Raw genomic sequence first — 19,309 nt, 5'->3', positions numbered from 1 at the left:
TGTTATCTTTTCACATATCTGAGGAAAGGTTAGTTCAGACCATGCTGTGATTTCTAGGCTTCTTGGAATGCATCATGGCTTCCCCAATGGGAATGAATGCAATAAAGCAGTTAGGGAACACAAAATGAAAGGCCACTTAAAAATCCAAATTCAAGGCGGAAAGACGATACAGTGGGTAAGGCGCTTGCCTTGCGGTCTACAGACCCAGATGCGATCCCTGGCACTATATATGGTCTCCTGAGCCCGAACCCCATCAAAAGTGCTCCCTGATGTGGCTCCAAAACAGAAACAAAAAAATCTAAGTTCATCCTGATGACAGAAGATGAATAACAGACTTCCATCAGCTGTTTTATTCTGCTTGCTCCATAAACTCACTATATAGCTTTCTCTATTGATTGGACTCAACCAAAAATGATAGTGACTCACAAATTATAAGTAACTTATTTCTGAGACTTAATCACCAAGTTTTACTGCCCGGAGTCTTTGAATGTAAGGATTTATAAAATTATACATTTTTAATTAAAAACCTCCCTTGATTCATTTATCAAACTTTGAAACTCCTCTCTCTCCGAGTATAATTCCTGTTAACCAGATGTTGTTTGATAGTTCGGCAACAACAAATGGAACATACCTGTCCTAACCTGCCTTGAATGTGGTCTCTCCTTTTGATGTGGAGCATATGTGGAGCAGTCAACTAAACAGAGGTCTTATCAATAAGATGCAGTTTGACAAACTTGGCTTTTTGCTCTTGTTGTCGTGCCATTTGCTGTATGTTAAAGAACTATGACTGTATAATTATAGAACGCTGCATGTCTTTTTCAAAATAGAGATTTGAATCAGCGGGAGTTTTCAGGAGGACTTGCCTCTCTTTTGTGATTTATATATGCAAGTTGTTTTTTTTTTAATTATGGTCTTTCAGCATTGACTGTGGTAAACCATTCACTTAAAGTGTCACCTTTAGAGGTTTTTTTCTTTATACATCAAGGGAAATAAAGTGAAACATAAAAATCTTTTTTTTTTGCTCACTGTCAATCATCTGTTGATTATTTTTTAAGTTTTTTCTACATAAAACACATTATTAAATACCAAATGTGGCATATTACCAGTTTTGTCTATGTAGTAGCTATCAGGCCAAGTTTGTGTTTTCACCATTAGAACTCTTAGGATTGGCATAGAGGCATAAGTCCTTTCTAATTATATATTTGGGTGGGAGTTCTTTTTTATCAAAAACATTTAAATATCTGATTTATTATCATCTTAATAGTGTTCAGATAAGGGATAAGAGGAAAGGAGGAGCCTGGGAATCAATTTAACAGTAAAAGGGTATGGAGGGTTTGAGTTGATGAGACATTGAGCTTTTATTTTAAAACTAATTTAGATGCAAAAGTTGGTTTGCTTTTTCATGGTATCATTCTGTGGGATGAGAGGTGTGTTATTTCATGTTTCGAGGTAATGGATTTGGATACTATTTTTTTTTTCTGTCACTACACTATAGGAAAATGAGAAGTTAGAAGAGGGCATGGGGAAGAATACCAGTCTGAATAAGGAGTCAGATGGCATCTGTGAGAAAAGAGTAAAAGAACTTGGAATTAAGACAACCATCTTCAGAATATGAAGGAATAACTTTGTAAATAATTTTACCCCAAGATGGCCAGAAAGATAGTAATGGGATTAAGGTACTTACCTTGCATGAATCTTGCCCTGGTTCAATCCCTGGCACCATGTAAAGTTCCCAAGCACCATCCCTGAGTTGCTGGGAATCAAACCCAGGTCAGCTGCATGCAAAGAATACACCCTGCTCACTGGCCCCATAGATCAGTTCTGAATAGAAGGAGACTGAAAGGGAACATAAATTCCATGAAGAGTTGAGTTTCATGTTTTTGGCACTTGGGTTTTAAGTGTTGTTTTGTTTTGGGGGGAGGACCATATCAGGTGGTGCTCAGAGCTTACTCTTGTTTCTGCACTCAGGGGTCACTTGGTGTTTGAGGGCCCATCCATGGTGCCAGGAATTCAACTGGTGTCATCTCTATGGAAGGCAAGCACCTGAGCCGATGCCTTTCTGGCCCTGAACCTTGCTGCCTTCATTGACCTACAAAGAATAAAAATAGGCTCCATTCAAGAATGTGAGGACAGCCAAAACTATACTGAAATTAGGATCTATATTGGTTGGCATATAGATAACCTAAATCGCTCTTATCTGTCTGACTTTCCTCCTTTCTCTCTTTCCTTCCCACTGCCTTCCCACTGCCTCTTCCTCAGCTGCCAGAGGCAGCCCCTGGTTGTTTTTTCAGTAGGACTGGAGGTGAAGGAAAGCTATTCCCCCAGCCCATGCAGGAACGCTTAGCTCTACACACTGGTTCTTCCCTGACAACAACATGCACTCTGAGACAGAAGTATGGAGGGGAAATGCAGGGACATGTGGAACTTGTGGATTTCATGCTCAATCTACCTGATGAATCTGAAGTTCCTCTTGCTCCCTTCAGTCTGAAGTAGTTTGGCAGGAAGTTGCTGCTGGATGTAAGCAAAAGAAATCAACATGTATTTTCTCCCTTCCTCTAAAAATGGAAGGAGAGAAATTTTCTGAAAAGATAAAACATGTCAGTAAGCAGGAGAAATAAGGAGGCTTTTTATTCCTTCACTCAGCAAGCAGGTATTGATCTTCTGCAGTGTGAAAAAAAGAGTGTGGCATCGCCCTCAGGACAACTACCTACCTTTGGATGGGAGAGAACCTGTAAATAAACCTACAGGTAACACTGTGGACAAGAGCAAGCACTGGAGATAAAGAGGATAGAGTTAAGTAGCAAGGGACAGAAAGAAAAACAAAGGGAATCTCTGGAAGATCATCCCCAGGAACAACAGCCAAATAAAGTGGGCACAGATTTCCGGGGTGTTTTTTAATCTCTTTTGGAGTTGGGGAGTGGGGTCCACACTGTGTCAGTGTTCAGGGGCAGTCAGTGTGACTGGGAACCATCTGATGTCATGGATGATGGAAAAAGCTTATATCCATCCCTTTGAGCCAGCTCTTGTCCGAAGTGGGAACAAATCTAACCTCAGTACAACTGAGGCAAAGTTGATCAGTATAGATGTATTAGAGCAGGCTGTGGGAAGTTACTGATCTCGCTGGAGGATTTTATGATTTTGGATTTCTTTGTGCATCTTTCTGCCTTTATTTTCCGTGGTATCTGGATTCTTTAAGCATCTTCCTTCTCTTTTTTAATCACTTTGTTTTCTTTTTCTTTTTTTATGTTTATGTTTGAGGGTTACATTTTAATCTATCAAACCCACCTCCAAAGTGCAAGATCTCTCCACCATAGTCACTAGGACTCCGCCCTTCCCTTTCCTACTCTTAAATCTCCCTTCTCACCTTTGGTAATTTCAGTTCTTTGGTCAGAGTTCAAAGTTTGTTTTCATTAGGCTGTCTGTTCCCGTGCTTTGTTCCTTTGTATTTCACATGTGTGACATCATCAGCTATTTGTATTTCTCCTTCTGGCTTCTTTCTCCTTCTATGCTAATATTACCTCCTTCACTTAATCCATGTTGTAGTAGAAGGTAAGATCTCATCATTTCTTCTGAGTAATATTCCATTGTGCATATAGAAACACCATATTTTTTTTTTATCATACAGTTGCTCACCTGGATAATGTCCAGATTTTGTCTACTGAAACATAGTGACTTCAGGAAACATTGTGTGTGTGTGTGTGTGTGTGTGTGTGTGTGTGTGTAAGTGTAAACTAATGGTTTGTTGTTGATGGATCATATGGTAGTTCTCAGTTTAATATTTTGAGAATCTCCACTGTTTTCCCTAAGGGGCCATTATTCCTACCACCTGTTTATGAGGATTCCTTTTTCTTTTTTTTCACACCCTCACCAGTACTTGTTTCTGGTCTTATTGATATAGGTAATTCCTACTTACAAGTATTGTGAACTGATATCTCACTTGTTTTGGTTTGCATTTTTCTGATAATAAGTGATAATAAGTACTTTTTCAAGTCTGTTGACCATCTGTATGAGGAAGTGTCTGTTCAGCTCCTCAGTTATTGATAGGCTTTTGTTTCATTGTGGAGTTCTGTGATTCTTTATATACACTGCACATTAACTTTGGTTAGGTGTATGTTGTACATGACCAAATTAGAAATGTTTCTCATTTGGTAAGATAACCTTTTGAATGTTTTTGCTTATTTTATTGTGGTGCTGAGGATCAGACCATGCAAGACAAGTAAGCTCCCCCTGAGTTATAGCCCGAGCCCTTTAGGCATCTTTATATTTCATGATTGTTTTATGCTGTACAGAGCTTTGTAGCTTGATACCATCCTGCTTGTTTATTTTATCTTTGGGTTTCCTTACCAGTGAAGTCAAATGCCTGAAGAATCACTAACTAGTATCAAGGATTTTTTTTCCAGTTTTTTTTTTGTTGTTGTTCCAAGGATTGAATCCAGGGCCTTACTGATGAAAGGCATGTATATACTCTGCCATTGAGTCACATCCCTCCCTGACCAACTTAATTCCTTTTGATATGACTATAAATGAGATTGTTTCCTTGATTTCTTTCTCTTCTGGTTCACTGTTTACAACATTTTTGTATGTTGTCTATCCCCCTGGCTATTTAAACTGAGTGGAATTTTGTAACTGAATGTGAAGGTTTTTTTTTTAATTTTCTTATGATTTACTATCAATAAATGTTAAATTTGTATATCAGTATACCTCAGTGGGGCTTCAGTCGTGCGTGAGTCTTGGCCGGAGCGTTCGAAAAGCGTCCTGATGCATGGCGGCGGCTGTGTAGTGGAGGTAGTGGAGGTCTCCCGGTGAGGTATTTATCTGGCACCGGTAGGGGTAGGGTGGATCTTCTGTACGCAGTCCAATCCCTGGGTCTCTGGTAGTTGGTGGAAGCAGACAGGGTAGGGTGGTAGGGTGAGGCTCCTGATTTTAATCCCTTCGTCACCTGTGGTTGGTGCGAGCAAGCAGAGAATCTCTGTCCCCGGGTCCGTTGAGCTTGGAGTCCAAGGTCTCAGAGTTCTGCTTATCTTGTTCTGTGGGCCTTCAGTCATGCATGAGTCTTGGCTGGAGCGTCCAGAAAGTGTCCTGGAGCGTGGCAGCGGCTGGGTAGTGGAGGTAGTGGGGGGAGAATGGGAATGGGAAGGAATGGGAGTGAAGGTAGATGATCGGCAACTATACCACCTCCGCTTTGCTGATAGCATTGTTTTAATAACACCAAACATTAGTCAAGCGGCACAAATGATGGCCGACTTCGACTGTGAGTGTGGAAAGGTCGGACTACAGCTGACTCTTACGAAGACAATGTTTATGAGAAACAGCCTCGTCCCTGATGCTCCATTCACTCTCAACGGAACGACCATCTCTGAATGCAACAGTTGTGTGTACCTAGGTCGAGAAGTCAACATGACAAATGACATGGCACCTGAGCTGCGCAGAAGGAAGAGAGTGACTTGGAATGCCTTCAAGAGCATTGAAGAAATAGCTAAGAGGACCAAGAACCTCCGGCTCTGGGCACATCTCTTTGATTCCACTGTTCTTCCTGCACTAACATATGCCTCAGAGACCTGGGCCCTACGCAAACAGGATGAGAATGTTATTCGGGTCTCCCAAAGAGGAATTGAAAGAGCTATGCTTGGAGTATCACTTTTCACTCAAATGAGAGAAAGAATCTGGAGTTTCGACCTCTGTTGACGATCAAGAATCAGGGACGCTGTCTCATTTGCCAAGGTGTCAAAAATCAGATGGGCTGGTCACGTAATGAGATTTAGAGACGACCACTGGACTAGAGCCATTACTGACTAGATTCCATGGGATGTCAAAAGACCGTGTGGCCGCCCACCTACCAGATGGTCAGACTTCTTTATCAAGATCATGAACGATTGGTTTGAGGCTCTTCGTGATCCTAGAACGAACAGACGCCATTGGGCTACACTAGCACGCAACAGGGACAAATGGAGCCGTTACTGGCGCTCACTCGAGCAAATTGACGATTAATGGGAAGTCAAGTGATACCTCAGTCACATAAAAATTTTTGTATGTGGGCCAGAGCAATAGTACAGGGTGTAGAGTGCTTGCCTTGCCTTGCCTTGCAACTCTGGTTCAATCCCCAGCATCCAATATGGCTCCCCAAGCACTACCAGGAGCAATTCCTGAGCACAGAGCCAGGAGTAAGCACTGAGCACTGCAAACCAAAATAAATAATGTGAAATAATTTTTTAAATTTTTTGTCTTTAGGACTTTATTATTATGTCATTTGCAAATAGTGTATTTTCATTTTTCTAGTTTGATCTCCTTTTCATACCTAATAACTATGAGTGTGACTTCCAGTACAATATTGTACACTGTTGAGATGAACTGCTTTTTCTTGTTCCTATTATTAAAGGAAAAGATTGCAATATTTATCATTGAGTGTGGGTTCGCTGGGGTTTGTTATTGATAGTCTTTAGCATTTTGAAGTATGTTCCTCCTACCTCCATTTTGTTGAGTTTTTATTATGACCAGATATCGAATCATTTGTGTATTGGTACAATGATTGTTATCATTCCTTTTGTGGATGTGTATATTTTAGCAATGGTTTTGTGTATGTTAAGCCAACTTCAATCAACTTCAAGCACTCCTTGATTAAATCCCACTTGATCATGATTTATCATCCATTTAGTGTATTGTTGAATTTGATTTGTCATGATTTTGTTGAGATCTACATCTGTGTTCATCAGGGATATTGATCCCTAATTTTCCTTTTTTGTCCCTGACTGCTTTTGATATCAGGGCAATATTGGCCTCATAAAACTTAATATCCTATACCTTAGTGATCCAGTGTGCAAGAGATCTTCCATAAAGCACACACTGAATATCCTAGTGCCAAATAGCTCCTTTGGATTTCCCATTTTCTGTTTAAATTGCTCTCATAAACAAAGCATGCAAACTATTGGATTAGTTGCTGATTGACTCATTTGGGGAAGGAGATTTTTTGAGCCACATGGATGGTGCTCAGGAACTGTTCCTGGCTCTGTACTCAGGATCACATGTGGTGCCAAATATTGAAGCAAGTTTGGCCATGTGCATGGCACGTGCCTCATACTTTGAACTATCTCCCCAGCTCCTGACTTATTTTAATTTAAAATTGGCACATAATAACTTTCTGATAATAGGGTTGGCAAATTTTGGATTGGCAAAAATTGCATCTCTTCTATGAGTAGTTATTAAAGCAAGAGAGCAAATGTCATGAAATCTTTGAGAAAGGGTTGGAATGGCAATGTGGAGAATGAACTGCAGTGGGAGACCACTTAGACAAATACCCTCTGAATTAGGACAGAGTGAAAATGAAAGGAATGGCACCATTTCAAAGAGGAACTCCAGACAAGAATCAGCAGAACTGGGGAACTAAGTGGGTACAAAAAATTTTAAAACTGCAATATGAGTGATATTTTAACCCCAGAAGGTTTTTGTTGAAAATGGGACGTCGAAAATTCAGATTTGGGCATAAGGTATTGAAGGTGCCTTTTGGACATCTGGGGGGGGAGAAAAATCACAGAACCTAAGTGAAAGATTTGAGTAACTGATTGAAGCCATGAAATGGGATTTAATATACAAAGAATGGGTCCATATGAAACTTAGAGTTAAAGTTCTATTGAAGCTGTAGGGATAGCTCAAAGTGCAAGCAAACCTATTTTGCATGTGAGAGGCTTAGGTTCAAGCCCAGCACCCCGTGTCCCTGGGCATGCTAGGAGCTATGCCTAAGCCCAGAGCCAGGAGTAGTCTCCATGCAGTATTGGGTTTGGCCCCCTTTCCCGTTCCACCCTCACCTGTAAAAGATTTATCATTAGTCAACTGATTACAAAAGGAAAACACCATGAGAGATCTAAAAGAATCAGGGATAGTAGGAGAACCAGGACAGAAAGTGCCCCAAAAGCCAAAGGAGAATATTGGAAAGGGATTTGAGACATAAAATGCTACAGAACCAACTAGGATGAGCACTCAGGAGAGGCTTTGAATGTGGCAATTAAGAGACCAGTGTTGTCTATGAAAAGATGAGTTTCTGTTCATTTCTCATTGGGCCCAATTCTAAGCACATCTTAGGAACAGCAGCAGGGCTTCAAGCTTTATGCTTTCCAAAACAGCCTTCCGTGTTCTTGCTAAGAGCAGGCTGTGGGTCCCTGTCCCTATGCTAAGCCAGTGATGTTCATCAGAGATCTTCCAACCCCACAAGCACCATGTGACATCACTAGCGTAGCACATGCCCAGAGAAGCAGCAGGAAAGTTTATGAGTAGCATCTTGGGCAATAGATACAACCAACTCTTATCAAAACATAATAGACAGATAGTGTTGTGATCTTGCCATTAAAGAGATGAGCCAGGGAAATCTGGAAAACAAGATTATGTATGGAGTCCGTATTGCACTTTGAATGTAAACTACTTTAGTGGTCAATGCAGATCATACTCATTTGAAATACTCCTTCATAAAAGTATAAGATTTTCAGGTTTTATTATCTTTCTTGATATCCTCTTCATTCAGACTTTATAACATAGAAGAAACATCCTTCACTTTTGCATTCATGGGCCCTTTCAGAGGAAGGTAATTTTAAAGATAACATAATTTTTACATGACTCTAAAAGTGGGTTACTAGTAAAGGAAGTATTAGACTACATATTCATTTATACCTGATTGCAAAAAAAGATTTTGTCACCTAAAGATTCTTTGAAATGTAATATTTCTGTCATCATTATGTTCTGTGAGGAACTGGGAAGTAGGGAAGCTTTTTCAGTTAAAATTAAAGATGATTATAAACCACAGTGTTTAATAAAGTGTAGGGGAAGGGGAAAAAATTAAAGATGAAATACAACAGAATAAATAAAGCTAAAGGAAATGTCTTTAGCCAACTTGCCCAGAGAATAGTGTTAAGAGTCCTCAGGAAATCCTGGCTCTGAAGGCTTGTGGATTGCTATCTGCCTGAGGACCCCCAAGCTGCTATTCCTGACTCAAAACAGACTTCGGGCCATTTGTGATTTCTCTATCAGTACTTCCGTCTGTCGGCCAGCCACTTGCCGTTTTTATGCTTGCTGTTCTCTGGTTCTCTAAAGCAAACTAAAACTTAAGCGTGTTTACCGAGGGCTCAGCAGAAAGCAGTCGAGCAAGCCAAGGTTAAACGCAGAATGAAAACTAATGACTTAGCCAAAAACAGTCTTCCTTTTTTGTTCCTTCATTTCCCCATCCATAAAATGGGAGTGGTATTCTATCCCTAAGCATTTGTGTAGCACTGTCACTGTAGCACTGTCCTCCCATTGTTCATCGATTTGCTCGAGCGGGCCCAGTAATGTCTCCATTATGAAACTTGTTATTGTGTTTGGCATATTGAATACGTCACAGGGAGCTTGCCAGGCTCTGCCGTGCGGGCAGAATACTCTCGGTAGCTTGCTGGGCTCTCCGAGAGGGAAGGAGGAATCGAACCCAGGTCAGCCAAGTCAGCCACGTGCAAGGCAAATGCCCTACCACTGTGCTATCACTCTAGCCCCCCAAGCATTTGTGTATGGTTAAGATGTTATTCATGCCTAGAATATGGATATAGCAGGTAATCGTAGGTGAGACATGATTACTGTTCATATTATGTCATCATCTCATTGATTTTTTTCAAACTATTATTTGTAGCATCCTACTTGAATTTTGAAAGAATAACATTTAAGGAACCTAAGTATTATTAGCCTCCTTTTATAGATGGATCCTAAGGCTTTGAAATTCAACTTGCTCAACACCACAACATTCCTGGCAGAGTTGGGTTTACGCCAATGTCAGAAAGAGAGAACATTTAGGCTTGCAGTTAGACCAGGAGTGAATGTTTCTGCTTAGGAACAAGTTTTAGCGAGTTGGAGAGGTTGCTCTGAGCCCTCTTTTGAGGATTTGAAAAGCAGTTTCAAGTTCCGTAAAAAACTAATTTGTGGGCCAGACAGATAGTACTAGGATTACCTTACAGTTTGATTCCTGACACCACATGGTTCCCCAAGTGCCATCGGGTGTGACCCTGTTGGTCCTGTCCCCAGCACCACATCCTCGAGCCCTTGCATTAAACTCTCCAGACTGGTTAGCAGAGAATTTTCAGGGGTGGCCCCTGAGACTCCTGAACTTGGGCTCCCCCCCCCAAAAAAAAAAAGATGGGCTAGGGAAGGAGAAGGGTATTCTGGCTTGAGCCAGAAGCATTTGCCAGGGCTCAGGAACATGGTCCAGGGTTGCCTAGTTGTTACTGTTTTTTTTTTTGTGTCATAGCTGGTTTCTCATTAATTCATTTCTCTCCCTTTTCCTGTTATTTTTTTCTCTTTTTGTAACTTGTTTCCCTTCTCTTTTCATCATTGAGCTCACCACAACTTTTGCCTTAGACTGCTCTGCCTGCCCATGTGCCTCATCACAGTGCTTACACAAGCCTGAGTTGTGCCTGCCAGGGCTCACTTTGCTGGGGAGGGACACACCTAACAGTTGCCCCTGGCAAATGCCCTACCGCTGTGCTATCACTCTAGCCCCCAAGCATTGGGGTTGCCCCTGGCAAGGTGCTCAAATACCCATGTGGTATTTGAGGTAGAACCCAGGTCCCCCAAACGCAAAGCATATGCTTCAGCCCTTAGAGCCATCTCCCTGCCACCTCACACTTGGTGGTCCTTGACATAATTGGCTGGGGTACACCATGGATCGTACTATCCAATGTGGCACTGGGTATCCCAGGTGGCAGTACCATCACCAAGGGTCTGAATTACTGCCTGAACATTTGCAAGGCAGGCACTTTGCCCTGAGCACTAGAACAAATTTCTTAGAAGCCCTTAGAACTCCTCTCATTCTCGTCATGTGAGTATACAGGTTGTTGAAGAATCTGGTTAATAACAGTCACAGTTATAACTGTAATGTTTTATTTGTTTTTATTTAAGTGTCCACACCCAGCCAAAACTGGACACTGAGCAGAAAGAATGTAGTGCTGGTGTCAGAACCTCGCCATGCTCGGAACTCTGCCCACTTGAACTGCCTCCTTTGGCCCAGGGTTATATTTTTAAAAATACAAATGGCACTTTGGAAAAAATAATTGAGAAAACTTTTTTAACATGAACCCAGTTCTAGTCTTCTTAAAAGTCAAAAAACTTGTTTTGGATGTGTCATGTAAGTTCCACTTTAAAGACACACACAAAAGCTGGTTTTATTTGAAGTTAACGTTATCTGCTCCGTCTGCTCTTCTTAGTTCTATTTTACCCCGTGTTATCCATCTTATCTTAACTGTGGAGAGGCAACAACTTTTTATTTGTGGTGCTGACATGACCTAAGTGTAGGAAAAGCTGCAATTGACTTCTGGGTTCAACTTGTGTGCAGGTCACGCCATTCCTACTGCCTGTGTTCACCGAAGTGCCAGGCTGGGAGTCGGCATTGGGAGGCTTGGGGAGTCAGTCCTGTTTTTCACTGTGAGGTGCCTCTGGGAAACATGTGCAGACAGAGCTCATGACGTGTAAAAATCGGTGCTCCATCCAGGGATGGGAAGAGACAGTATTCTCCCAGGTAGAGCTCTGAATTTCACTGGACTCTGAGCATCACCAGTTCTTGCTAAGATACCTTAGGGATACAGAGAATTTACCATTGCTTCTGGAAGTCCCAACCATATTTGGGACAACTCTGACAAATGTTTTCTCTTACTTCTGCTTTCTGTATGAGATGTTTCAGAAAGAAATCTGTCTTTCAAAAAGTGACATTTCCCATTCCACATTTTGTTCTGCAGAATTTCTCTGCTGATTTTTTTTTCAGCTTAACTGATTTAAACCGAATTTGTTTTATTTATATTTGCTGTGTCCAGTGAATTAAATAAACATCTGGGGGCAAGGACCAGAAAGAAAGCTCAGCAAATTGAGCATGTATGCTGCATGCAGGAAGCAGGTTTGATACTTGGCACCACATGGCTCCCTGAGCACCACTGAGTGTGACCCCAGAACAGAGAAAAGCTGGAAGAGCTTTGTTGGAAGTGTATACTCTTTGAGGGAAAGGGAACTTGTTTCCTACACCAGGGAGCTAGTACAGGGATGAAGGCACACGCCTTGCATGCAGCCACCCCAGTTTGATCCTTGGCACCACATTGACCCTCCATATAATAGGTACAATCCAGGTGTCTTGTAGGAGGTCCCAGGAGTACAGCTACTGAACAGCATTGATCTGCCAGCCTAGCAGGCTAGGAATTGCTGCTGAGAGAGCTCCCCCTGGTCATCCTGAGCATCTCTTGGGAGTCGTTTCCCTCACACCTCACACACACAAAGAAGAATTTGTTTCCCAAAGCTTTCCAGGAATGTTACTTACAGACCCTGTGTGATACATGCTCTCTGATGGTTTAAAACAAAATTATGTATATAGTTGTCCCCAGATTAAGAAAGGTTAAAAACGTAGAGCAGTTCATCATCACAAATTGACTTTTATTGATTTATTTTTTTATTTTTCTGATTATTTTGTTTGACATGTCTTTAAGTTTTATTAGACCAAGTAAAATGAAATAAATTCGCTGTATGCCTGTCAAGAGGGTAGGCTGGGGGTGGGAAGGGACCTGGGGACATTTGTGGAGGGAAGATGACATTGGTGGTGGGAGTAATGTTGGAACATTGTATGCATGAAACAACTCCATTATGAATAACTTTTTAAATCATGGTTTCTCAATAAACCTTCCTGAAAAAAAAACTGGCCCAAAGCAATATTACAGCAGGTAGGCACTGTAGACACTATACCTGGGTTTGATCCCCAGCACCACATATGGTCCCTGAGCCCCACCAGGATTAATTCCAAAGTGCAGAGCCAGGAGTAAGCCCTGAGCATCACTGGGTGTGGCCCAATAACAACAGCAACAAGTAATCATTATTTGTAGTATTTTCTCCAGCTGCCGTAAGCTAAACTTATTCTTTACAAACTAATGTATTAAGGCCTGAGAGAACTTATCAGGCTGTAGCACATGTTTTACATGTAGGAGGTCCAGGTTAATCCCTGGCACCGCAGAGCCTCTGAGCATCACTTGAGTGTAGCTCAAAAACAAACAAAAATTAAATAAGTTAACTGGGGAAGGAGAGCAGAAGATCAGAAGGTTTAGGCCACACCAGTGTTCAAGGTCTGTTCCTGACTGTGTGCTTGGCAGTGACCCCTGGCTGAACTCTCAGATCATACCCAGTGTCAGGGATTGAACTGGGGTCAACTACACTGCAAGGCAAATGCCTTCTGCCTGTGGAGTATCTCTCTAGTCCAAATTGATTTAAGGCAATTCTCAGGTCTAAGCTTCCCTCCATACTCTCCTTCCTTCAAGTAGAACTACTTCATTGAATTTCTTTCCTGAGCTTTTGAGTTTGATAGCTTTTACTAATAGGATGAGTATATTATAGAGTCAGGGCTGGAGCGATAGCACAGCGGGTAGGGCGTTCGCCTTACAAGCAACCAACATGGCCGACCCGAGTTCGATTCCTCCGCCCCTCTCGGAGAGCCTGGCAAGCTACCGAGAGTATTGGATATGCCAGACACAGTAACAACAAAGTCTCCAATGGAGACGTTACTGGGCCCGCTCGAGCAAATCGACGATCAACGGGAGGGCCTTTACCTTTATTATAGAGTCGGGATTTTAGGCTTCTTTCTGTACTTAGCAATTTATTTAATCTTTAATGAGAGTTCTCTTCATGACCCTCAAAAAAAAAAAAGAATCTCTTGTGTTATGTTGCAGATAGGACCCTCTTAGACTTATACATTTCTTGGAAATGTATTTGGTATTTTTTGTTTGTTTCAGATTGACGCCAATTCTTGGCATTCAGAAGCATTCTCAAGAAAATAAGGTGTTTACACAGTTTATAGACACCCTACTTGAAGAATTACATTTGAAAAATGAAGACCTTGAAAGTTTAACCATCATATTTAAAACCAGCTGTTAACCAGAGTGGTGAGTTGGACCACATTTTACTTTGGTTTATTTTTCATTTGTCGCCTATTTGGGATATTTTGGGGTCACACCCAGTGGCAGGGGTGGGGACCATCTACTCCCGGCTCTGTGCTCGAGGAACATATGGTGCTAGGGATGGAACTGGAATTGAGTACTTGCAAGTTAGTGCCTTAACTCCTGGACTTTTTTTCCAGCCATATCTCTGGCCTGTTTGTATTTGTATTTCACAGTAAAAAATTTGAAAGCGTGAGTACAGACGGCAAGGCCACTGGCTAAGTGAGAACACAGATTTCTCCCTTAGTTTTCAGCTGCCTCTTGTTTCTTGTGTCCCCTCCTTGCTGTATTCCTCCTTTGAGGGCTTCCTGGAGTCTGTTTCTTGTGGTCCTGGAAGCTGGCCTCTGTCATCTTCATTCTCAAACCTGGGGCATCCCATATGTCCACCTGATCAATTTCTTCCTGAGAAGCATCAATATCCTTCAATCCCACTGCTCTAAGGATCCTTTGTGGACATCCTCATCCTGCATCTGTCTTTAAGGGAATCACCCACCCCGGCTAGCACCTCAACCATCTCAGGTGACCATGAGCAACTGAATTTGCCTTGCTAAAATCTGAATTCTGACCCGACTCCCAGAAGCTCAGCCATGAGCGCCTCAGAGGCAAGACCTCTCAGAACTTCCTTCCTCATCTGAGCTCTGCATCTCTGCCTCCCCTTCCTTCCCACACAGGCTCTCTCAGGTGTTCACAGAGCTACTGATTTAAAGTGATAGCTAAAGAAATTAATCCTAAACTACAAGTGAGACTCTTTTATATTATTTAATTATAAAGCTATACAAGCTTGTGATAAAAACTACACAACACAAAGCTGTGTGTATAATTAGGGACCAGTGAATATTCATAGTGGATAGAGCACTTGTCTTGTATGTGGCAGACTCAGATTTGATTCCCAGCATCCCATATGGTCCCCTGAGCATCACCAAAAGTAATTCCTGAGTGCAGACCTAGGAGTATCCCTGAGCACCACCGGGTGTGGCCCCAAAACAAAAAAAGCTGTGTATATAATTAAAAAGGAAATTATTCTTTTATCTTGAATTGGATGTATATCATTCCATAGTTTATTATTAGAGTTTGTAAATATTTTATTAGCTATAACATTTATTAATGTTGTATAATAAATGTAATATAAAAATTTATTTTTTTATTATTTTGAATTTTCCTTGAGAAAGAAAAGTTTTCAAGAAAATATTTAAATATCTAAGGCTACTTAAGAAGGATATTTTGAGAGGCAAGAAAGAAAAGTGTCCCATTATAGAACCTGCTAGAGAACAGAAAAAGCAATCAGCACTGTTAACTGATTCCCAGCTCATCCCTATGACTTCTCAAACAACCCTGCCTCCCTGAGGATTCTACAAAACAAAGTCTTTGACTTAAGGAATCAACTCATGTTGGCTATTTATCAGCTCAAAGAACCTCCTAAGAATTTAGTGAGAGAAATGTTTGTTTTATTCAGGTACAAAGGATTGAACTAATTATATTCCTCAGTTTGTTACATTGTAACTCCATTGGTTGAAAGATTTCTTTCCTGATTAATAAGAGGTTCTTCCAGACATATGTTAATAAACAGGCACCAATTAAGAATCATTCCTGTTAGACATTTAGAACATGAATGTAAATAGATGGTAGTTTTAAGAATGCTTTAACAGGGGCTGGAGCGATAGCACAGCGGGTAGAGTGTTTGCCTTGCATGTGGCCAAACCAGGTTCGATTTCCAGCATCCCATGTGTTCCCCCGAGCACCACCAGGAGTAATTCCTGAGTGCTGAGCTGGGAGTAACCTCTGAGCATCACAGGTGTGGCCCAAAAAGAAAAAAAAAGAATGCTCTAACAATAGATGTCTTGAACTTATTTATTTGCATAGGAGATCTAAAGTAATCCTTTGCCTAAACTTTGTTCATAGCATAAGCATAAGAAATTCTGAATAAGACCTTGTTATATAATTTTCCTTATGCAAAATGGAGACGATTATGAGGTGAATGGATTTTCTCTTTACATGATTTTTGTAAACCACAAGTTTTGGGGTTTTTTTTCCTTTTTGGGTCACACCCGGCGTTGTTCAGGGGTTACTCCTGGCTCATGCACTCAGGAATTACCCTTGGTGGTGCTCAGGGGACCATATGGGATGCCGGGAATCGAACCCGGGTCGGCCACATGCAAGGCAAATGCCCTACCCGCTGTGCTATCACTCCAGCCCCACCACATGTTCTTTGAACTTAAAATTTTAACATCTAATAATATTTCCAAGATTAAATTACTGCTTTCAGTTGCAAATTAAAAAAAATAAATTTGGGGCCTGGGAGAGAGCTTAAAGGGATGGAGCACATTCCTGGCACTGCACGGTCCCCAGAGCACTGACCAAGTACTACTGGAATGGCCCTGGGAACACCTGAGCACTGCTTGGGAGACAACCCCCCTCAAAAAAAAAAATTAGAACAGAAAATCCAGTTCAAATTAGCTTTTGTTATAATGGCTTAGCATATTATCTTAATAAGTTACTCTAAAACAGTGGCTTAAAGAGGGTTTTCTTTTTTTATTTGTTTTGGGGGCCATCCCCATCAGCGCCTAGGGATCAGTCCTGGTGAGGTTCAGGAAACCATGTGGTATGCCAGGATTGAATCCAGATCAGCAGTATGTAAATGCATTACCACTGTTTATCTCTGACCCCTAAAACAAATATTTTAAGTTTCTCTTTAGTTTCTGTGAGTCAGGAGTTAACACATTGACACCAGTGCTGCAATTTGTGTTAATTAAACCACATTCATGGGGCTGGAGCAATAATTCAGTAGGTAGGGTGCTTGTCTTACATGTAGCTGACTCAGGTTCAATCCTGAGCACCACATGTGGTCCCCAGAGCCCCACCAGGAGTGACCCCTGAGCACAGAGTCAGGAATAAGCCCTCAGGACTACCAGATGTGCAAAAACCAAAAAATGACCCATGTTCACGTGTGAGCCACCCATGATGTGCGCCAGCCTCAGTGCGCTGAAGCCTCAGCTCAGAGGCTGATGTTGCAGTTAAGCGGATGCCAGTACCATCTTCGGGCCCACCTGGAGGAAGAGGCCCTTCCACGCATACTCTGTGGTTCTTGGCATGATAGCTCCTCACAGACTATCAGACTCAGTTTCTCAAGAGAGTTCTGCCAGTTCCTTGTCACTTGGGTACCTGCAGACTACATCTCACAACTGAGCTTGTGACTTCGCTCAGAGATAACACAGTCATTCTGGCAAGGAATGGGGGAGACAAAGGATTTTTCTATTGAATCAAACCCACAGAAGCCTATTTCGTGGACAGACTTTGAGGCTGGATCCTACCCAAGCCAGTATTGCTACATAAGGGACAACTGTATTGTCTATTGGGAGGGCGACACAGTATTCTGGATTAAAAAAAAAAAGTAGGTATTTTATTCTGATTGTTCTTTTTTGCTTCACAGATATAATCCACAAAGATAGAAGATTAACTTGCAGTCACCATTTCTGGTGAATATTCTGGCCACAGTGACGGTCTGGACAGCTCTGTGCCAAGAGAAACCTTCATCTGATATTTTAAGCACCTGTAACCTGGTCTCTGATGGTACAGCAGTTCTCTCAGATAGAGGAGAACCATTACTCCAATGAAGATAATCTCTACATCTCTACTATAAGACGTAGTATTGTTTTATTTGAAAACAAAATTTGAAGTCTTAATGTGATAAATATTCAAGAAAATTGACGACTTATTTTTTTCTAAATGAATTCAATCACTAAGCATTTTACAAGAAATAATAACTTTCAGGCCTGGAGCAATAGTACAGTGGGTAGGGCAGGGCATTTGCCTTGCATGCAGCCAACCCAGGCTCGATTCCCAGCATCCCATATGGTCCCCCGAGCACTGCCAGGAGTAATTCCTGAGTGCATGAGCCAGGAGTAACCCCTGTGCATCTCCGGGTGTGACCCAAAAAGCCAAATAATAATAATAATAATAACTTTCTGAGAAATTCACATTTGTGCCTCATAGTCTTAATTCTAGATTATTAAGAGTTAGGTCAGTCTAAAATAACGCTCTTTGGAAGTCTGGTCATTATTCTTTGAAAAAAGCTCATTTTGCTTTTAAAAAGGTGTTCTTCCCAAGCACAAAAATTTGTAAGGCTCCAACTGTACCTCATGGTGTTTCACTAATAAAAATTTAAAAATAAATAAATAAAAAGGTGTTCTTAACAAAATGATTACATTCGCTGATACATAAAAAGTATTCCAGGGGCTGGAGCGATAGCACAGCGGGTAGGGCATTTGCCTTGCACGCAGCCAACATGGCCGACCCAGGTTCGATTCCCAGCATCACCATATGGTACCCCGAGCACCGCCAGGAGTAATTCCTGAGTGCATGAGCCAGGAGTAACCCCTGAGCATCGCCAGGTGTGACCCAAAAAAGCAAAAAAAAAAAAAAGTATTCCAGAACTTTGGGAACACTGTCCTCCCGTTGTTCATCAATTTGCTCAAGCAGGCCAGGAATGTCTCCATTGTGAGACTTCTTGTTACTGTGTTTGGCATATTGAATACTCTCGGTAGCTTGCCAGGCTCTCCGAGAGGGGCGAAAGAATTGAACCCGGTTCAGCCGGGCTGGCTGTGTGCAAGGCAAACGCCCTACCCCTGTACTATCACTCCAGCCCCCAGAACTTTAGACTCAAGAAAATTTTTAATCTAAAATTTTTATTCCTTTCTCAAAATGGTTAGTATTCAAGTTAGCCAGTCCACCAGAGCAGTCAAGGGCCTCAGCCAATCTGAGTAGCTTGCTAGAAGCCCAGGAAACAGAACGAAATCAGATCTGTACTCTTCAACACAGGAGAAAGTGACATTGCTGAGAACCCAACCGGGGAATGGAACCAGAGGGCAGCCTGTGGAATAGGAAGCTTAGCAGGCAAGAATCTTGTAAGTTCAATAAAGCTACAGGCTACCATATCAAAATACAAAACCAAGTCTTTTTACAGCTAAGAATAATTCAGAATTAAGAATTCCACCCAAGGGCCGATAGTACAGCAGGTAGGGCATTTGCCTTGCACACAGCTGACCCAGGTTCAATCCCCCGCATTCCATATGGTCCCCAAGCACTGCCAGGAGTAATTCCTGAGTGCCAAGACAGGAGTAACATCTGGGCATCACTGTGTGTAACCCAAAAAGAAAAAAAAAATTCTACCCAGAACCACGGAAATGGGTCTGAGTACTGAGGTTGAAGCTATGCATGCGAACACTGCTGGTTTAGAGGCAAAGCTCCCAGATAAGAATCGAAAAACACAATTCTTAAGTAGTTGTACTTCATGAAAATGTACAACTTTTACACAATAGAAAAAAAATAAAAAGACAAACTAATGCTGG

The 19,309-nt window shown here is 41.7% G+C and overlaps 1 protein-coding gene across 1 annotated transcript in view; it reads left to right on the top strand.

Annotated features, from left to right (window-relative positions):
* The window catches only part of RPAP2 (RNA polymerase II associated protein 2), a 74,867-nt gene extending 56,781 nt beyond the window's left edge, over positions 1-18,086 (top strand). The window contains exons 12-13 of the mRNA XM_056123093.1: positions 13,761-13,910; positions 17,392-18,086. Coding sequence (XP_055979068.1) covers positions 13,761-13,902 — 142 coding nt within the window. The 3' untranslated portion in view covers positions 13,903-13,910; positions 17,392-18,086. The remainder of the gene's footprint in view (positions 1-13,760; positions 13,911-17,391) is intronic.
* The last annotated feature ends 1,223 nt before the right edge of the window (positions 18,087-19,309 follow it).

Source organism: Sorex fumeus, unplaced genomic scaffold, assembly GCF_029834395.1.
Source record: "Sorex fumeus unplaced genomic scaffold, SorFum_2.1 ptg000047l, whole genome shotgun sequence".
Lineage (NCBI taxonomy): Eukaryota > Metazoa > Chordata > Mammalia > Eulipotyphla > Soricidae > Sorex > Sorex fumeus.
This window is presented reverse-complemented; position numbering and strand designations above follow the sequence as displayed.